Raw genomic sequence first — 18,575 nt, forward strand, 5'->3', positions numbered from 1 at the left:
ATAGAGGTTCAGATGTTTTCTTAATAACTAACTGAAAATATTTAAAACTTCCTCTAATAAAACTTTGCTAGAACTATTCATTTTTATGAGATTTAAATATATATATTTTAGCACAGGAAGACATTAAGAAAACATGTTTTCTGTAAATAAATAGAACATGGAATTGAAATAATTCAATAAAAAAACCTTACTAAAATATATTAAATTACATATTTTGTATTTGAGTTAGGATTTGGTAAATTACCTCTAAAAGAAGGGCCATTATATTTCTCTTGATGCTGTTGGCATACAGTATGTTCCTCTGCAGTGAAAAGTCTTGTAACGAACCTCTTTGGAGCTAAACTGTTTTGATACTTTCATTAATATTAATGTAAAATATTTGCAAATTGTGTTTGTTAAATTCTCCCTTCATCACAAAATTTGTATCCAGGGTTGTAGCCATGTCGGTCCCAGGATATTAGAGAGTCAAGGGGGGTGAGGCAATATTTTTAATTGGACCAACTTCTGTTGGTGAGAGAGACAAGCTTTCAAGGTTACACAGAGCTTGAAAGCTTGTCTCTCTCACCAACAGAAGTTGGTCCAATCAAAAATATTACCGCACCCACCTTGTCTCCATCACAAAAGATTTTTCAAAAATTACTTTTTTCAAAGATATTTCACAGATCAGGAATGCTGTATGTTTCTACATAACATTTTACAAAGGCTTAAAGAAGACTTGAAGTACTTCCGTAGTAATTATGCTTGTCATAGTTATAGGGCTAGCTGCTTCCCTGGCCCCTTTGTAGTATCTCTATGTGCACCTTTGGACATGCCAGGCCTCATGTCTTCTGGGTGTGGAATTTCACAATTCTTCTACTCCTAGACCAGGCCTTGGGCTATAGAACCCTGTGTATGTACTGTTCTTCCCCTGGAGGTCCAACTGAGTTCAGCCTGCAGCTCTTCCCTTTTGGAGTCTGTGACCAGTGATATACAATGACGAAACACCTTTCTTAAAGCAAAAAAATGTATTTATTTTGTTGAAAGAACAAACCTTTTAGGAGAAAAGAATTTTAAAATTGCAAAAAGTCTACATGCAAATCTGTCTAACTTAAAGGCTTACTATTGCCTGATGGTAACCTAGGCAGGTTTAACTTCTTCAAAGTGGTTCCTTTGTCTCAGTCCTAGCTCTCCTGAACAACCTTCTCCTGAAGAGTGACCCTTTTAAGCCCAGTTATAGGCATTTTATTCTCCTGCATTTCTAGACTTTGACTCTTCTGGTCAAAACCAGTAATGTTAGGCTCAGCTAGCAATCAAGCCAGGGTCCTCGGAGCCAGTGGTTCTGACATTCTCTTAACAGCCCTCAAGTGTTTGCTGAGGAGTGACTAAGTAAAGGCAATATTGCTTCATGTATAGAGCAGGATTCTCTTCTTGGCTCTGCTACTAGCCTCTGAGTAACCTTCGGCAAGCCATGTCACTGCTCTGTGCCTCAGTTTTCCCCATTTGTAAAATGGGGATAATAATACTGACCTTTATAAAGTACTTTGAAATCTATTGATGAAAAGTTCTATATAAGAGCTGAATAGTATCTTGAGCCATTCTTTTCCTCTCTGCTTGTTTTTCTTGACAGACTCCTGTCAAGTTAAACCTATACCGTCCTACTGAAAACACCCCAATAACCAGGCAAACATAGCAGGATCTGTCTTTTGCTGTTTCTATGGAAAAAATTGCTACACGTAGCCAAGTTATAAATCTTTGCAAAATCTTAGACTTACTCAGTAGAGACTTATTATCCAAACATTCCAGTACTATTGAGCATGCTCCAGCCCAGGGTTGAGCAGGACTTCTATAATTGCTGCTCCTGACTGTTGTAGGCTGCTATGACACAGGAACAGAGAGATTCTCTTCTGTTTACTCAATGCTCCACCTGCTTGTGCCGAAGCACCATGAAGGAGAAAGTTGCCTGGTTCTAATACAGCAGTGACAAGAGCAGTACTGGACTGATGAGAGGTATAGAAAATAACAGAGGATGGTAGATTTGGACAAGGAGCTTGAAGGGGGACTGGTGAGGCAATGAACCTGGGAACCAATGGGGAAGGAATGCAGACAGATTGAACCTGGAACCAGCAAAGAAGCATGGGAGTGAGAGTGGGTTGCAGGAAGACAGATCAGATGTGGAGCCTAGTGATAGAAGATGATCTGGCTGAGCAAGAAGACTAGGATTGAGAAGCGGGGTGTGGGGGATGACTGATTTCGATAAGGAGAGCAGAGTAGGGGACTAGGTCTAGCTGGCCAAGGGACTATGATGAGGTGACTGAGGAATGGACATGGGGACTGGCTAGGCAAGGAGACAATCATGGGAATGAGGCAGCAGCACTTCGACAAGTTGCTAGGCGGGAGTAGATGCAATCTTAATGTTCTTTTAGAGAGACAGATAGAGATAAAATAACCCAAGGATGTTTGGCTGTCTCTTTTGTGGGGTTTGTTTTTTTTTTGCCTGCAGTATGTTGCTGACACAACCAGAAAACCAGAAGTTTCTGTAGTGACCATTAACTTGTTTTACTATACTTTGAATAGTGACAAGTGTCTTCAGCCACAAATGCTGGAGTCTCTCCCAGAGTAAGGAGTCATAACACCCAGTCACCTGTTCTGTACATTAGACTACATTGCCTTTTAAAGGTTTAAGGTGTTTAAAAGTGACTGGAGAAGAAAGAGCTGACAGAGAGGAATCTCTAGTACATAAAAACCCTTGAATTAAAAAAATCATCAGTCAATATATGAACAAACAGTTACTAATGCCACAGTTTTATGTGATTAGTAGAACCTGATTAAGCTAAAATTTAGAAGTGTAAGGAGGCTTAACCTACCCTAACATATTTTTGAAAAGTGCCTTGGGTGTGAATTTCATGTTATCAGTGGAAATATATTTTAACAAGCATGCCAATTTACTGTTAGAACAAACACCTGTTTATTTAGTTAAGCTTAACTCTGTCGTAGTATATTCCATGAAGTAAATACATTCTCTGGGGACTGAAAGTGGAGACTGGAAATCACGATTCCTGCCTGTTACGCTTGGCTCTGCAACTGACCTTGGGCAAGCCTGTTTCCCCAATGGTCTGTACAAAGGGGGATTCTGTAAAATGTTTTGACACCCTCAGTTAAAAGCAGCTACGGTCTCATTGTTACGAAGTTGCACAGCATCGTAGCGGGACCTCCTAGTCCCCTCACCCGCACAGTGAGTCCAGCCACACGTGCCCTCAGCCCCCCTGCTGAAGCAAGAACAGGCCCGGCCAGTGCCCTGCGGTGCCTGCTGCTCCCTTCCCCCTCCCCTCGGCGGCGCTCGCTCCGCCTTCCCCCCGCCCCGCCGCAGTCAGTCAGTGGGAGGAAGATGGCGGCGCTCATTCCCCACAGCCAGCAGGTAACCGGCCTGGCCCGGGCCAGACGCCCCACTCATGGTGGTCGGACCCCGCCAGGGGAAAACCCGGGCCAGGGGGACAGGCCTCTAGGCGGCGGCCTGCAGCTGGCGAGTTAAACCGGCTTATGGCGGGGGGGGAAGCTGGGCCCCATCCGGCGCCGGCGGGTCAGTGCTCGGAGCAGGGCAGGCCCCCAGCTCCCCTCCGCAGCCGGGGCAGGGATGAGCCTTTGGGGAGGCAGCCGGTCGCTGGGGGGTCTTTGAGCCCCTTGCCCAGCAGCAGGCTCTGAGGTGGAATCTCAGAGAGGGAGGATGCTCGCTGCCTCGTTGGGATGCAGATCGTTGTTGTTCCTCCCCCCAAGCAATAGGGCCTGGTATTGAACCACGGTAGGGGAAGGGGCAGCCTAAGCGTGTGGTGAAGGCATGAGACGAGGCCTCGGGACACTTTGATTCAGCTCTGCTGTAGACTCCTGGTGTAACCTTGCTTAAGTCAGTTCATTTCTCTGGGGGTTAGTTTCCCCCATTGTAAAATGGAGCTAGCAGTGCCTAGCGCACAGGGATGTTGTGAGAAGTTTGGGGTTTGTTTTTGTTTTTTTTAAATCTTGAAAGGTGCTTGTATCCTGTTGTGATGGAAACGTGGGGGTCATAAGTACAGTAGAACGTCTGAGTTATGAGCTGACAATCAACCACATGCTTCATTTGGAACTCAACATACACCCTCAGGCAGTAGCAGAGACACAAACCTCCCCAGTACTGGGTTAAATGTAAACTACTAAAAAATAAAGGGAAAGTAGCTTTTTTCTTCTGCATAGTAAAGCTTCAAAGATATATTAAATCAATGTTCACTTGTAAACTTCTGAAAGAACCACCCTAATGTTTTGTTCAGAGTTACTAACATTTCAGGTTTCAGAGTAACAGCCATGTTAGTCTGTATTCGCAAAAAGAAAAGGAGGACTTGTGGCACCTTAGAGACTAACCAATTTATTTGAGCATAAGTTTTCGTGAGCTACAGCTCACTTCATCAGATGCATACTGTGGAAACCGTTTCAGAACCACCAGCAATCTCTATTCCTAAGGTGTTCCATAACTGAGGTTCTACGGTATGGTAGTTAATGACACATGCTTGAAAAGCTCATTTCTTCTCACTCCTTATTAGCAAAGAGTGAGTGAGGGGAGTGGGATAATCAGGATTCTGCAGTGGAGAGAAAAGACCCTGAGCCCTTGTGAAAGGCAGGGTTGTGTTACAGGGTATAGTTTAACAGATGGGACACATTTTATTTTTAAATCTTATTATCATAGAAATGTATAGCCAGAAGGGACCTCTAGAAGTACAACCCCCTGTGCTGTGGCAGGATCAAGTAAACCTAGACAATCCCTGACATGTTTGTCCAACCTGTTTTTAAAAAACTTCCAGCGATGGGAATGCCACAAACTCCCATAGAAGGCTATTCCAGAGCTTAACTCCATTTATAGTTAGAAAGGTTTTCCTAATATCTAAAAAAAAATAATCTGTTGCTGCAAATTAAGTCCATTACTTTTGTCCCTACTTCTGGTGGGCATATGAAGAGGATGGTGATCAACTGTTTTCTAACAGCCCTTAACATATTTAAAGCCCATTTAGTTTCCTTTCCCCCCCACCCCTTTCTAGAGGCTAACCATGCCCAGTTTTTTTTAAAAAAAGAAACCAGAAAACATTAAACCTCTACACCTTTCCTCATAGGACAGGTTCTCAGCCTTTTATAATTGTTGTTGCTTTCTGCTCTGGACTCACTCAGTTTCATTCATGTCTCTAAGGTGCAGTACCTAGAATTGGACACAGTACTCCACTGAGGCCCAATAGAATGGGACAGTTGCCTCTCAGGTCTTACGTGACACTCCTGTAAATACATCCAAGAATAGTTATCCTTTTTGGAAACTGCATCATAGTTGATTCATCTTCTTTGTGATCCACTAAGACTCCAGAGTCTCACCCATCTTCCTGGAGTTCTCAAAGATAGCTGGTAACAGTTCCAATGTTGTATCAGCTGGTTGCTTAAGTACCCTAAGATGAATTTCATTGGGCCCTGCTGACTTGATTACATCTCACATCTAAATATTCTTTAACCTGTTTCTCTATTTTGGCTTGCATTTCCTTCCCCCTTATTGTTAATATTAATTGTGCTGAGTATTTGGTCCCCCTTAGCTTTTAGTACAGATAAAGGCAAGATAGGCGTTAAACACCTTAGCTTTGATATCAGTTTTAACTTTTAGCTCTCCTTCCCTGCAAAATAGAGAACCTATGCTTTTATTCATCTCTTGCTCCTATTTAAATAACCCTCTGACTGCCTTTTATGTCCCTTGCTACAGGTAACTCATTTTGTTCATACATGCTTGTACTATTCCTTTGTACTCCTCCTTAGCAAGTTGTCTATGTTTCCACTTTAATGACTTGACACTCAAAAAGGAATCCTACATAAAGAGCTCCTGAGACCCGTATTGGCCTCTCACTAGTCTTCCCAGCTTTCCTTTGCCTCAGAATAATTTGCAGTTATGCCTTTAATATTTTCTCCTTGAGAAATTGCCAGCCATCCTGAATTCTCTCCCCCGCCATGGGCCTTACCTACCAGTTCTCTGAGTTTGTTAAAGTGGGGTGGAGTTTAAGTCCCATGACCTTATTCCACTGCTCACTCCTTCCTTTCCTTATAATCCTGAAGTTTATTTCATGATCACTTTCACCCAAATTGCCTTTCACCTTCAGATTTGCTACCAGTTTCTCTATGTTGGTCAGATTCAAGTCTAAAAGAATTGTCCCCTCCACCTCCTCTGGAACAATAATGTGTCCAACACATTCCAACAACTGCATTACTTTTCTAACAGATGTCTGCGTAATTAAAGGCTCCCATTACTTCCTGGTCTTGTGCTTTGGAGATTGGTTTTATAAATGCCTCATCCAGCTCCTCTTGTTGATTTGATGGTCTGTAATAGCCACTTGCCATTATATGCTTACCTAAATTCTTAATCATGGCAGCAATATTTGGTGCTTACATAGTCCTTTCTGTCTGCAAAGCACTTTGCATACATTACCTAAGTGATTTCCTAGGAAGGGATAAATCTACCCAATGTCTTTAAAGTGAAACCCTGTCTTCACCACTTGCATTAGATCAGTCATGTATTTAGGATGACAACTGTCATTAATCTTCCAAGTGTATTTGAATATTTATAGGCAAATCTGATCTAGATTTCAAGTGAGGAAGGCACTAGATATTACTAATGGCATTACACATTCCTGGTATTTGTCAGCAAGAAGGTTTACAGTTAACTGGGAGCTCCAGAACCCAAATAACTAATAAAATGTTTCCACTTGATAGTTATTAAGTCTTCCCTCCCCCCAAGTCCCATGCTCAGGGTTCTATCTTCTCTTGCAGTTTGTGGGACTTTACTTGGATACATAGATCCATGCGGTCTTTGCAACATAATCCTCTCTGGCTTCACATAGCTTTTAATATTTTCTAAAATGTTTCCATTTCACTTTTAAATTTCACCCCTGAAATCCATGTTCTCTTGCATAAAGCTTTAAAAGCTCAAGCAACTTGCTGAATTGGGTTTCTGATATAAAGTCAAGTAACTCTTGCTCTTGAAGTCTGACAAGTTGTGTGTAACGATCATTGTGGGAGAAACAGGACTAGTTACCTTGATGAATCTGTTCAGAAGTCAGACTTTTGCAAAATAGTTGTTTGATATTGTTTTCACAACTTACTGTGCCATACAAACTCAAGTGTTCCATGTACTGGCCATGAGTAATAAGTTAAAAGAAACCATATTTTGCACTGCTTTTAAGAATAGCAGAGTGAAACTCCAGTGGACTTAAGTCTTCAAACAGTAGGTATCAATCAGCATGCTCAGAATAATTACTTTAGACACATTTTAGAGCTCTGAAGAAATAACGTGGGTCTTTTTAAGGAGAAAACGGTTGACATAATTCCTCAGAGTGTGACAAAACATTGTGGAAACATAATTGGTTGTACAACACAATTTATCAAGTGCCTTATTATGGGAGAGTGTGTTGCTTTCTAGCCCTTTTTTGGGTACAGATCAGAACCCTGATTGGCCCCAAATATGTTTGTCACTGTTGCTAATTTGTATTCTTGCTAAGTTGCTAGCAAAGAAAGAATTCCAAAGTTGGCTGTGGTTGCAACAAGGCTGTGGTCACACATACCCCAGATGGATAAGACAGAATTTTTAAGTGAAAGATGGCAAGCATTCCGTCTATTAATTAATTCTAAACAAAAATATACAAAGGAAGCAAAGGACTGTCCTTGTGGAGGCACTTTGCTTTCATGATTTTGCTTAAACTTTATAGGGAAAAAATTCTACCCTAATCACCCTAATTGTGATAAAGCATTTCTGATCTGATCAACAATATGGCTGACAAACATCTAAAAGGTTTCAGAGTAACAGCCGTGTTAGTCTGTATTCGCAAAAAGAAAAGGAGTACTTGTGGCACCTTAGAGACTAACCAATTTATTTGAGCATAAGCTTTCGTGAGCTACAGCTCACTTCTTCGGATGCATACCGTGGAAACTGCAGCAGACTTTATATATACACAGAGAATATGAAACAATACACAGTGGGGTGGGAGGAGGTATTGTTTCATATTCTCTGTGTATATATAAAGTCTGCTGCAGTTTCCACGGTATGCATCCGATGAAGTGAGCTGTAGCTCACGAAAGCTTATGCTCAAATAAATTGGTTAGTCTCTAAGGTGCCACAAGTACTCCTTTTCTTTTTGCAAACATCTAAAAGAAAACCCACTAGTGTGTAAATACCATACTAGAAGTTTGATCTGTATGGATGTTTACAATTTAAATCTGATTAGACTCTGGCCTTTCATATCAAGCTACCATTTGTGATATCTTAGACTTCAGAGGGGAACTTTTCTTTCTTAGAACTTGGTAGATATAGTACTTGCTAAAGACTCATGTAATAAAGTAGGTAAAACAGTTTTAAAGTGGATTCATAAAATGTACCCCATATGGCAAGTCTCAGATATTTACCATACTAGAAATCCTGCTTTTATATGGTTAGTTGCACATGTCTCCTTTGATGTTTGGGAGATTGTTGTTCCAAGTTCTTTTGGTATTCTCTTTTAATGCAATTTGTATATGTTACTGAAATAATAAGTCTTCTTACTATGGACAGGATGTAGTTCTTTCAACATTAATACATTTTCTAATTAATTAGTTAACAGTGTTGTTTCGTTTCCTTGGAAAAGATGTTTTGCCTATACAGAACTGTCAATGCATTACAATTTTATTTAAGGGAATACATATAATTGTAGAGGAAATGAAAGAACCACCTTGAATTTTTACATTTACTTCAAAATATTCTGGCAAGTCATTAAGTAAAAACCCACCAAAATGGAATACAAAAGAATGGGGAGTGGGGAATGTAATAAAATTTAAGTATCCTTACATGGAGACATCCAGAATAAGACTAGACATAAGTGATTGTCAACATTTAAATGTTGACTCAAATGAGCTGAATTATTTTTGTTGTTTATATAGAATGCAAAAATGTGAGATGCTTATAATATATCAGTAATGTTCCCAGTAAATGAAGGTTTGTTACATTGTACCTTCTGTTTTATACAGTCTAAGGTTCCAGTTCTGCAAAACAGCATGTGCTTAGTTTTAAGCACGTGAATAGTTGCATTAATTTTAAATCAGTAGGGCTTTCTGGTGTTTAAAGTTAAGCATGTACATGAGTGTTCACAGGATCAGTGCCTAAAAGCATGCATATAAAATCAAATCTCAATGCTATATCAAAACAGAAAGTGGTGGTGATACCCTTTGACAAATTTAATTATGTATTTCTTACCTCACCAGCACTCTGCCAACTATTTCATCTCCCCATAGATTTCTGTTAGTTTGCCAAAGAAAAATTGATACAGACCATTTCCATCTTTCCACAAATATGCACAGACACCTCCAAAAATGGTCAAAGTGAAGGATGAGCAATATTCAGCTGTGCACCAATCATAACTCAGAATGGGAACTGTATACTGTTGGAAAGCCAGAATTCTTCCCTTCCTAATTGCACATCAAGCACTTGCTTCTGATTCTGTTAAGACACAAGATGTGTGCGCACACCTATGTGCATAATTACAGGCAGTGCTTCCAGCTCCGCCTATACTTCAGGTTACCTGACATTTCCCCATATAAGACCCTGTTTTCAATTGCCTATATCTTTGCCAATTTTTAAATATTTGGCTTAGAATTTCCCATGTCAAGTATCTGCCTCAGCCTGCATATTTTAAGAAATTTTCAACAAAAATGGTTCAGCCATTTCTGAGGAAATGTAGAGGGTGGGGGAAAAATGTCATTTTGCCCATGATTATAAAACAAAAAACTGCACAACCTTACTGTTTTCTTGAGAAGCTGTAGTGCTAGTGTGCCTCCAGGAGCTTGAAATTTTGGCAAGGGGTTGCCTTTGTGTCAGGGATGAACCCTTTGCTATTCCCATGGGGAAAAATAAAAGCCCAAGTTTAGCCATCTTATAAGACTCTGGGGGGGGGGGGAATCTAAGTTTGCATATGCGCAGTAGAGATTGGCCTCTAGATTCTTTGAATATTCTGTCTGTACCAGGCTTGTGCCAACCCAGGACTACATGGGCTGAGCAGGACTTTCCTGCCAATTGTTGCAAGTCACTATGTCACAGACCACCAGAACTGAGACTATGGAGACTCACTCTTGTTCTCTCAATGTTCCCTCTGGGGAACAGGCACTCAGGCAGCATTGAGGAGGAAACAGTTTGGTTAGAATAGAGAGAGAATAAGCCAGACCTACGGAGGAGGGGCAGGTGTGGCAGAGGGAGCAGATTGGGACAAAGAGTCTGGCAAGGGAAAGATTTAGGATTGTGACCTAAGGGGAGGAGATCTGGGAGCTGAGCTGGACAGACACTGGCTGGGCAATGAGCCTGGGGAGGGAAGACTCACTAGGACAGCCCAGAGGGGAGACATGGACTAGCATGAAGACCCTCAGAGGTGGAGACTGGAACGGACTAGGTGAGGAGACTAGGACAAGAAGCTGGTGGGAGAGAGACAGTACAGGGACAGGGTGGAGGGGATGTGACAGAATGTGTTAGGTGTGGGGGAACAGGAACAGAAGGGTCAGTCCCCTCCAAAATTTGGAATGAGCCAAAGATTGAATCTCACTGTTCCTCTGTAGTCATACATTTTTGTGGAAACCCCTTTGCAAAATGGGTCTCATCCTCCACTAGTGAAGATCCATGAAGAGGATGTCAACTTATTAATGCTATCACTTACTCTTTTCAGATTGGTTTCAGAGTAACATACCACACAACAGAACCACTAACCCAGGAACCTATCCTTGCAACAAAGCCCGTTGCCAATTGTGCCCACATATCTATTCAGGGGACACCATCACAGGGCCTAATAACTGTAGCTCACGAAAGCTTATGCTCTAATAAATTGGTTAGTCTCTAAGGTGCCACAAGTACTCCTTTTCTTTTTGCGAATACAGACTAACACGGCTGTTACTCTGAAACCTATCAGAGGCTCGTTCACCTGCACATCCACCAATGTGATATATGCCATCATGTGCCAGCAATGCCCCTCTGCCATGTACATTGGTCAAACTGGACAGTCTCTACGTAAAAGAATAAATGGACACAAATCAGATGTCAAGAATTATAACATTCATAAACCAGTCGGAGAACACTTCAATCTCTCTGGTCACGCAATCACAGACATGAAGGTCGCTATCTTAAAACAAAAAAACTTCAAATCCAGACTCCAGCGAGAAACTGCTGAATTGGAATTCATTTGCAAATTGGATACTATTAATTTAGGCTTAAATAGAGACTGGGAGTGGCTAAGTCATTATGCAAGGTAGCCTATTTCCCCTTGTTTTTTCCTACCCCCCCCCCCCCAGATGTTCTGGTTTAACTTGGATTTAAACTTGAAGAGTGGTCAGTTTGGATGAGCTATTACCAGCAGGAGAGTGAGTTTGTGTGTGTATGGGGGTGGGGGGGATGTGAGAAAACCTGGATTTGTGCAGGAAATAGCCCAACTTGATTGTCATGCACATTGTGTAAAGAGTTGTCACTTTGGATGGGCTATCACCAGCAGGAGAGTGAATTTGTGTGGGGGGGTGGAGGGTGAGAAAACCTGGATTTGTGCTGGAAATGGCCCACCTGATGATCACTTTAGATAAGCTATTACCAGCAGGACAGTGGGGTGGGAGTAGGTATTGTTTCATATTCTCTGTGTATATATATAAAGCCTGCTGCAGTTTCCACGATATGCATCTGAGGAAGTGAGCTGTAGCTCACGAAAGCTTATGCTCTAATAAATTGGTTAGTCTCTAAGGTGCCACAAGTACTCCTTTTCAGATTAGCAACCGTGTTAGTCTGTATCCGCAAAAAGAAAAGGAGTACTTGTGGTACCTTAGACTAACAAATTTATTTTAGCATAAGCTTGAAGTGAGCTACAGCTCACTTCATTGGATGCATTCAGTGCAAAATACAGTGGGGAGATTTACATACACAGAGAACATGAAACAATGGGTGTTACCATACACACTGTAACGAGAGTGATCAGGTTTCAGAGTAACAGCCGTGTTAGTCTGTATTCGCAAAAAGAAAAGGAGTACTTGTGGCACCTTCGAGACTAACCAATTTATTTGAGCATGAGCTTTCGTGAGCTACAGCTCACTTCATCGGATGCATACTGTGGAAACTGCAGAAGACATTATATACACACAGAGACCATGAAACAATACCTCCTCCCACCCCACTGTCCTGCTGGTAATAGCTTATCTAAAGTGATCATCAAGTTGGGCCATTTCTAGCACAAATCCAGGTTTTCTCACCCTCCACCCCCCCACACACAAACTCACTCTCCTGCTGGTAATAGCCTATCCAAAGTGACAACTCTCTTCACAATGACAGGTTTCAGAGTAGCAGCCGTGTTAGTCTGTATTCGCAAAAAGAAAAGGAGGACTTGTGGCACCTTAGAGACTAACCAATTTATTAGAGCATAAGCTTTCGTGAGCTACAGCTCACTTCCTCAGATGCATATCGTGGAAACTGCAGCAGGCTTTATATATACACAGAGAATATGAAACAATACCTATTCCCACCCCACTGTCCTGCTGGTAATAGCTTATCTAAAGTGATTTCCAGCACAAATCCAGGTTTTCTCACCCTCCACCCCCCCACACAAATTCACTCTCCTGCTGGTGATAGCCCATCCAAAGTGACAACTCTTTACACAATGTGCATGACAATCAAGCTGGGCTATTTCCTGCATAAATCCAGGTTCTCACATCCCCCCACCCCCATACACACAGAAACTCACTCTCCTGCTGGTAATAGCTCATCCAAACTGACCACTCTTCAAGTTAAAATCCAAGTTAAACCAGAACATCTGGGGGGGGGGGGTAGGAAAAAACAAGAGGAAACAGGCTACCTTGCATAATGACAACCGCATTTGCTCCAACCCCTCAGACAGAGACAAACACCTACAAGATCTCTGTCAAGCTTTCTTACAACTACAATACCCACCTGCAGAAGTAAAGAAACAGATTGATAGAGCCAGAAGAGTTCCCAGAAGTTACCTACTACAGGACAGGCCTAACAAAGAAAATAACAGAACGCCACTAGCCGTCACCTTCAGCCCCCAACTAAAACCCCTCCAACGCATTATTAAGGATCTACAACCTATCCTAAAGGATGACCCAACACTCTCACAAATCTTGGGAGACAGGCCAGTCCTTGCCTACAGACAGCCCCGCAACCTGAAGCAAATACTCACCAACAACCACATACCACACAACAGAACCACTAACCCAGGAACTTATCCTTGCAACAAAGCCCGTTGCCAACTGTGCCCACATATCTATTCAGGGGACACCATCACAGGGCCTAATAACATCAGCCACACTATCAGAGGCTCGTTCACCTGCACATCCACCAATGTGATATATGCCATCATGTGCCAGCAATGCCCCTCTGCCATGTACATTGGTCAAACTGGACAGTCTCTACGTAAAAAAATAAATGGACACAAATCAGATGTCAAGAATTGTAACATTCATAAACCAGTCGGAGAACACTTCAATCTCTCTGGTCACGCGATCACAGACATGAAGGTCGCTATCTTAAAACAAAAAAACTTCAAATCCAGACTCCAGCGAGAAACTGCTGAATTGGAATTCATTTGCAAATTGGATACTATTAATTTAGGCTTAAATAGAGACTTGGAGTGGCTAAGTCATTATGCAAGGTAGCCTGTTTCCTCTTGTTTTTTCCTACCCCCCCCCCCCCCAGATGTTCTGGTTTAACTTGGATTTTAACTTGAAGAGTGGTCAGTTTGGATGAGCTATTACCAGCAGGAGAGTGAGTTTCTGTGTGTATGGGTGGGGGGATGTGAGAACCTGGATTTATGCAGGAAATAGCCCAGCTTGATTGTCATGCACATTGTGTAAAGAGTTGTCACTTTGGATGGGCTATCACCAGCAGGAGAGTGAATTTGTGTGCGGGGGTGGAGGGTGAGAAAACCTGGATTTGTGCTGGAAATCACTTTAGATAAGCTATTACCAGCAGGACAGTGGGGTGGGAATAGGTATTGTTTCATATTCTCTGTGTATATATAAAGCCTGCTGCAGTTTCCACGATATGCATCTGAGGAAGTGAGCTGTAGCTCACGAAAGCTTATGCTCTAATAAATTGGTTAGTCTCTAAGGTGCCACAAGTCCTCCTTTTCTCTTCACAATGTGTACGATAATCAAGGTGGGCCATTTCCTGCACAAATCCAGGTTTTCTCACCCCCCCCACTCCCATACACACACAAACTCACTCTCCTGCTGGTAATAGCTCATCCAAAGTGACCACTCTCCCTACAATGTGCATGGTAATCAAGGTGGGCCATTTCCAGCACAAATCCAGGCTCTCACATCCCCCCCCCCCCGGGACGGACGGACACACACACAAACTCACTCTCCTGCTGGCAATAGGTCATCCAAACTGACCACTCTCCAAGTTTAAATCCAAGTTTAACCAGAATGCCGGGGAAGGGGGTAGGAAGAAACAAGAGGAAATAGGCTACCTTGATTATCATACACATTGTGAAGAGAGTGGTCACTTTGGATGGGCTATTACCAGCAGGAGAGTGAATTTGTGTGGGGGGGGGGGTGGAGGGTGAGAAAACCTGGATTTGTGCTGGAAATGGCCCAACTTGATGATCACTTTTGATAAGCTATTACCAGCAGGAGAGTGAGTTTGTGTGTGTATGGGGGTGGGGGAGGTGAGAAAACCTGGATTTGTGCTGGAAATGGCCCACCTTGATTATCATGCACATTGTAGGGAGAGTGGTCACTTTGGATAAGCTATTACCAGCAGGAGAGAGAGTTTGTGTGTGGGTTTTTTGGAGGGGGGTGAGGGAGTGAGAGAACCTGGATTTGTGCAGGAAATGGCCCACCTTGATTATCATACACATTGTGAAGAGAGTTGTCAGTTTGGATGGGCTATTACCAGCAGGAGAGTGAGTTTGTGGGGGGGGGAGCGGAGGGTGAGAAAACCTGGATTTGTGCTGGAAATGGCCCAACTTGATGATCACTTTAGATAAGCTATTACCAGCAGGACAGTGGGGTGGGAAGAAGGTATTGTTTCGTGGTCTCTGTGTGTATATATAATGTCTTCTGCAGTTTCCACGGTATGCATCCGATGAAGTGAGCTGTAGCTCACGAAAGCTCATGCTCAAATAAATTGGTTAGTCTCTAAGGTGCCACAAGTACTCCTTTTCTTTTTGAGAGTGATCAGGTGAGCTATTACCAGCAGGAGGGGAATTTTTGTAGTGATAATCAAAGTGGGCTATTTCCAGCAGTTGACAAGAACCTCTAGCTTAAGAGGTCTGTAGTGTGCAAAGTTTCAGCCCTACTGATGACCAGTGAGGGTGCTACCTATGATTCCACATGATGGAATTTCTGTTTTTTTCAGTTTGCTTTTTTTAAACACCTACATAATTACAAACACACAGGATGGCTGAATTAAGATTTCAGAGGTAATTTAATTCTGGCTTTTCCTAACTTTTGAGTGTTTGACTTCATACTTTTAATGTTTCTCTTTGTCCCTGCTCCGGACTAGAACAGCACCCTAGGGCTCCTTCCCTGGAGGCAGCGTCTTCACCCTCTCAGGGCCTTTCTGGCCTAGTTCTTCAGCTGGGCTACTACAGTTCAGTTCCTCTTCTGGGGTGCCTCAAAGTCCAGGCTACTTTTTTTGTGTGGGGGGGAGGGGAGGGTGGGTAGAGACCAACACCAGCCTCTACACCAGGTCCCACCCAGGGGCCCTATAGATAGCAGCCATTCACAATGTCCCTTTAAATAAACTAGGTTACTGCTATAATTCTCTGGGCCACTTTCCCATGGTTGCCATACATTCTTCATCCTTACCTCAGGGCCTTGTCTTTATGGAGTCCTAGCAGCCAAGCTGGAGCACTATCCACTCTCCTCCAGCTCTAACAGGGAACTGAACTCATGCTAGACCTGCAGCTCTTCTTATACTGACCTGCTTGGCCCTGATTGGCTACTTCCCACACAGCCGATGTAGACCTTTCTACTGCCCTTTTCTGGGCCAGGGTGTGGCAGGCCCATAAGGCCTCGTCCACCCCATCACAATGACTTTAAGTGTTGGGAAGGCTGTGGAGGGGGGGACAAGCTATACACGGTTTAATACTGTTTGCTGCTTTTGAATAACAGAACGTTAATGTTAAAAAAAATCTAAACTCTCAAGTCACTGGTGTTACAGTTCTCATGGTAATGTTAATTTGGTTACATTGCATATGTTTATCTCAAACTTATGTTTCTGTATCCCAATTCTGCGAAATGGGTTCATGCAGGCAGATTTCTGTAACTTAGGATCAGGGTTAAATATGAATATTAAACTTTATTGTTGAGAGCTTTCTGTAAGCATGTTGTGTGTCCAATTAACAATACAGTTAGAACCCTAATTTTTAGATTCAGAACTTTAAGGCGTTAAATTTGTAACAATATCATAATATATGTTTTTTTATTTTAAATATGTAATATTAGTGATACTGAAATAATAATTTAAATTAATTTGTTTCATATCAGGATGTGCTTTTTTGACATTCCCTGAAAGTGGAATATGTTTGATCATGGTCCATTTTTGCTTTTCTCATTTTTTATCCCACCCACCAACCCTTTTTGTTTTTTAGCTTTCCACTGGGAATCCATTGTATGAGACTTATTACAAACAGGTATGTTTTTAATACTTTTTTTTTTTAATTGTTTTTCCCCTTTGTAAGTCTAGTTTCTTGCAGTGTTCCCTCTGCTGTGTGGTAATATTGCTCTATTATTGGGTGGTTAAGGGACAGGAGAATCTCCATTCTCCACTTTTGCTTTTGTAGCTGACATACTTAAGTCAGTTAATTTTTGTTTTCCAGGTAGATCCAACATACACAGGGAGAGTTGGGGCTAGTGAAGCTGCACTGTTCCTTAAAAAATCAGGTCTTCCAGACATTATCCTTGGAAAAGTAAGTTAAGTATGTGTGTGTTTATATGGGGATACATATACATTATACAGTATTTTTTCTGTGCATTATGATCACAGCTGGTATTGAGTGAATGTGGATGTGGTTTGCTAGAGAGAGTGTGCAATACAGTGCACCTCTGATTTTTCTGAACTCCAGGTACTTGTAGATTGGTTGTTACTCCCTTGGTTGCACTGACTAAAGCTCTGCTTCTGTGGATATTTTAAGAGCCTCAAAAAGTTTATAACACACAAGATAAAACAGGAAGATGAGGGGATAATTAATAATAAGGTCATATAAAGAATTGCTTGAAGAGCGAGCGCCTTGTCAATGAGACTGTTCTGTGCACATGAGACAGCATCTGAGAAGGCACAAAGGTTAGAGTGGGAAGAGGAGACAAAGGGAGTAAGCAGTCAGACAAGATGACTGAGAAGAATGTAAGTAGCAGTAGGGGGAACTGGGAACAGAGATATTGAGATATATGGATGAGGAAAAGGAAACTGAAAATGAAGGGAAGAGACAGGAATCCACCAATGCAGGGATCCAAAGAGGGGGAATTGTGTAGGAAGCAGTGGAGGAGGAAAATGTGGACAGAGAGGAGCTGGGAGAGGTGTGATTCTGTGAAGCCAGACAAGAGATTGTTACAGTAATCAAAGTGGGAGATGGCCAGGGATTGAATAAAAGTTTTAATGGTGGAGGCTATGAAGAAAGTGTAGATTCTGAAGATATGTAAAAGAGAAGTAACCAGTTAATCACATCATTTATTGGACTACTGGAAGGCGCTTAGATACCGTGGTGATAAGGGTGATATAAGAACCTATTGAGAGAGAAAGAGACTAGCTGTGATGAGGAATGAATTAAAGATGACAGTGATTGATTAGAGATTACACAATAAGATTTTAAATTACTAATTTTAAAACAAAATATTAGCAAATCTGTTTCTCCTTCACTTACCTCCATGACTTATCTGTCATGAGTTCAGGATTATTGGAAGGGAGTGGGGGCTCCTCTCTACAACTGCAGGCTAGGGAGTGCAGGAAAATGCTAGATCATTTGATCATTGTAGATCATACAATGTTCTGTGTATGTTGGTTATGATGTGATCTCTAATGGAAGAGAAATTCAGACTGTAGGACATAAGGGCCTGATCCAAAGGTCATTAAAGGTAATGGACAGACTCCCATTTACTTCAATGGAGTTTGCATGTGGTTTTATGTGAAGAAGGATTTGACTTTAAAATAAAGAGCACTTTCTTTTTTACATATACAACAATTTGAGGTTTAAAATTTTTAAAGCAAATTTGCAGTTCAAATGTTGAAATATAAAACAAACAGTTCAAGTACTAATGTTTTCTATTTGAGCTTTCCAAGATAAATTACTTACAAAAATACATGTTATCATGATTTTTATTTCCACAGATATGGGATTTGGCTGACCCAGAGGGTAAAGGGTACTTGGATAAACAGGTATATAAAATGTGCAGTGAACATGAACATAAATCTATCATATAACCATACACACTTTGGCCCTGATTCAGGAAAGCATCCTTAAGTTCCATTGACGTTACGCATATGCTTACATGCTTTACTGCCTAAAGGCCTTTTTCAGTGCTCCTCATACCCAGATATGTATCTACTA

The 18,575-nt window shown here is 41.8% G+C and overlaps 1 protein-coding gene across 4 annotated transcripts in view; it reads left to right on the plus strand.

Moving 5' to 3' along the window:
* The first annotated feature begins 3,344 nt into the window (after positions 1–3,344).
* Positions 3,345–18,575, plus strand: part of EPS15L1 (epidermal growth factor receptor pathway substrate 15 like 1) — an 85,175-nt gene continuing 69,944 nt past the window's right edge. For all 4 annotated transcript variants that reach the window (XM_084614726.1, XM_084614727.1, XM_084614728.1 and 1 more), the window contains exons 1-4: positions 3,345–3,394; positions 16,623–16,664; positions 16,851–16,940; positions 18,356–18,403. In XM_084614726.1, coding sequence (XP_084470852.1) covers positions 3,365–3,394; positions 16,623–16,664; positions 16,851–16,940; positions 18,356–18,403 — 210 coding nt within the window. In that variant the 5' untranslated portion in view covers positions 3,345–3,364. The remainder of the gene's footprint in view (positions 3,395–16,622; positions 16,665–16,850; positions 16,941–18,355; positions 18,404–18,575) is intronic.

This window comes from Lepidochelys olivacea (genome assembly GCF_965140295.1).
Source record: "Lepidochelys olivacea isolate rLepOli2 genome assembly, chromosome: 25".
Taxonomy (NCBI): domain Eukaryota; kingdom Metazoa; phylum Chordata; order Testudines; family Cheloniidae; genus Lepidochelys; species Lepidochelys olivacea.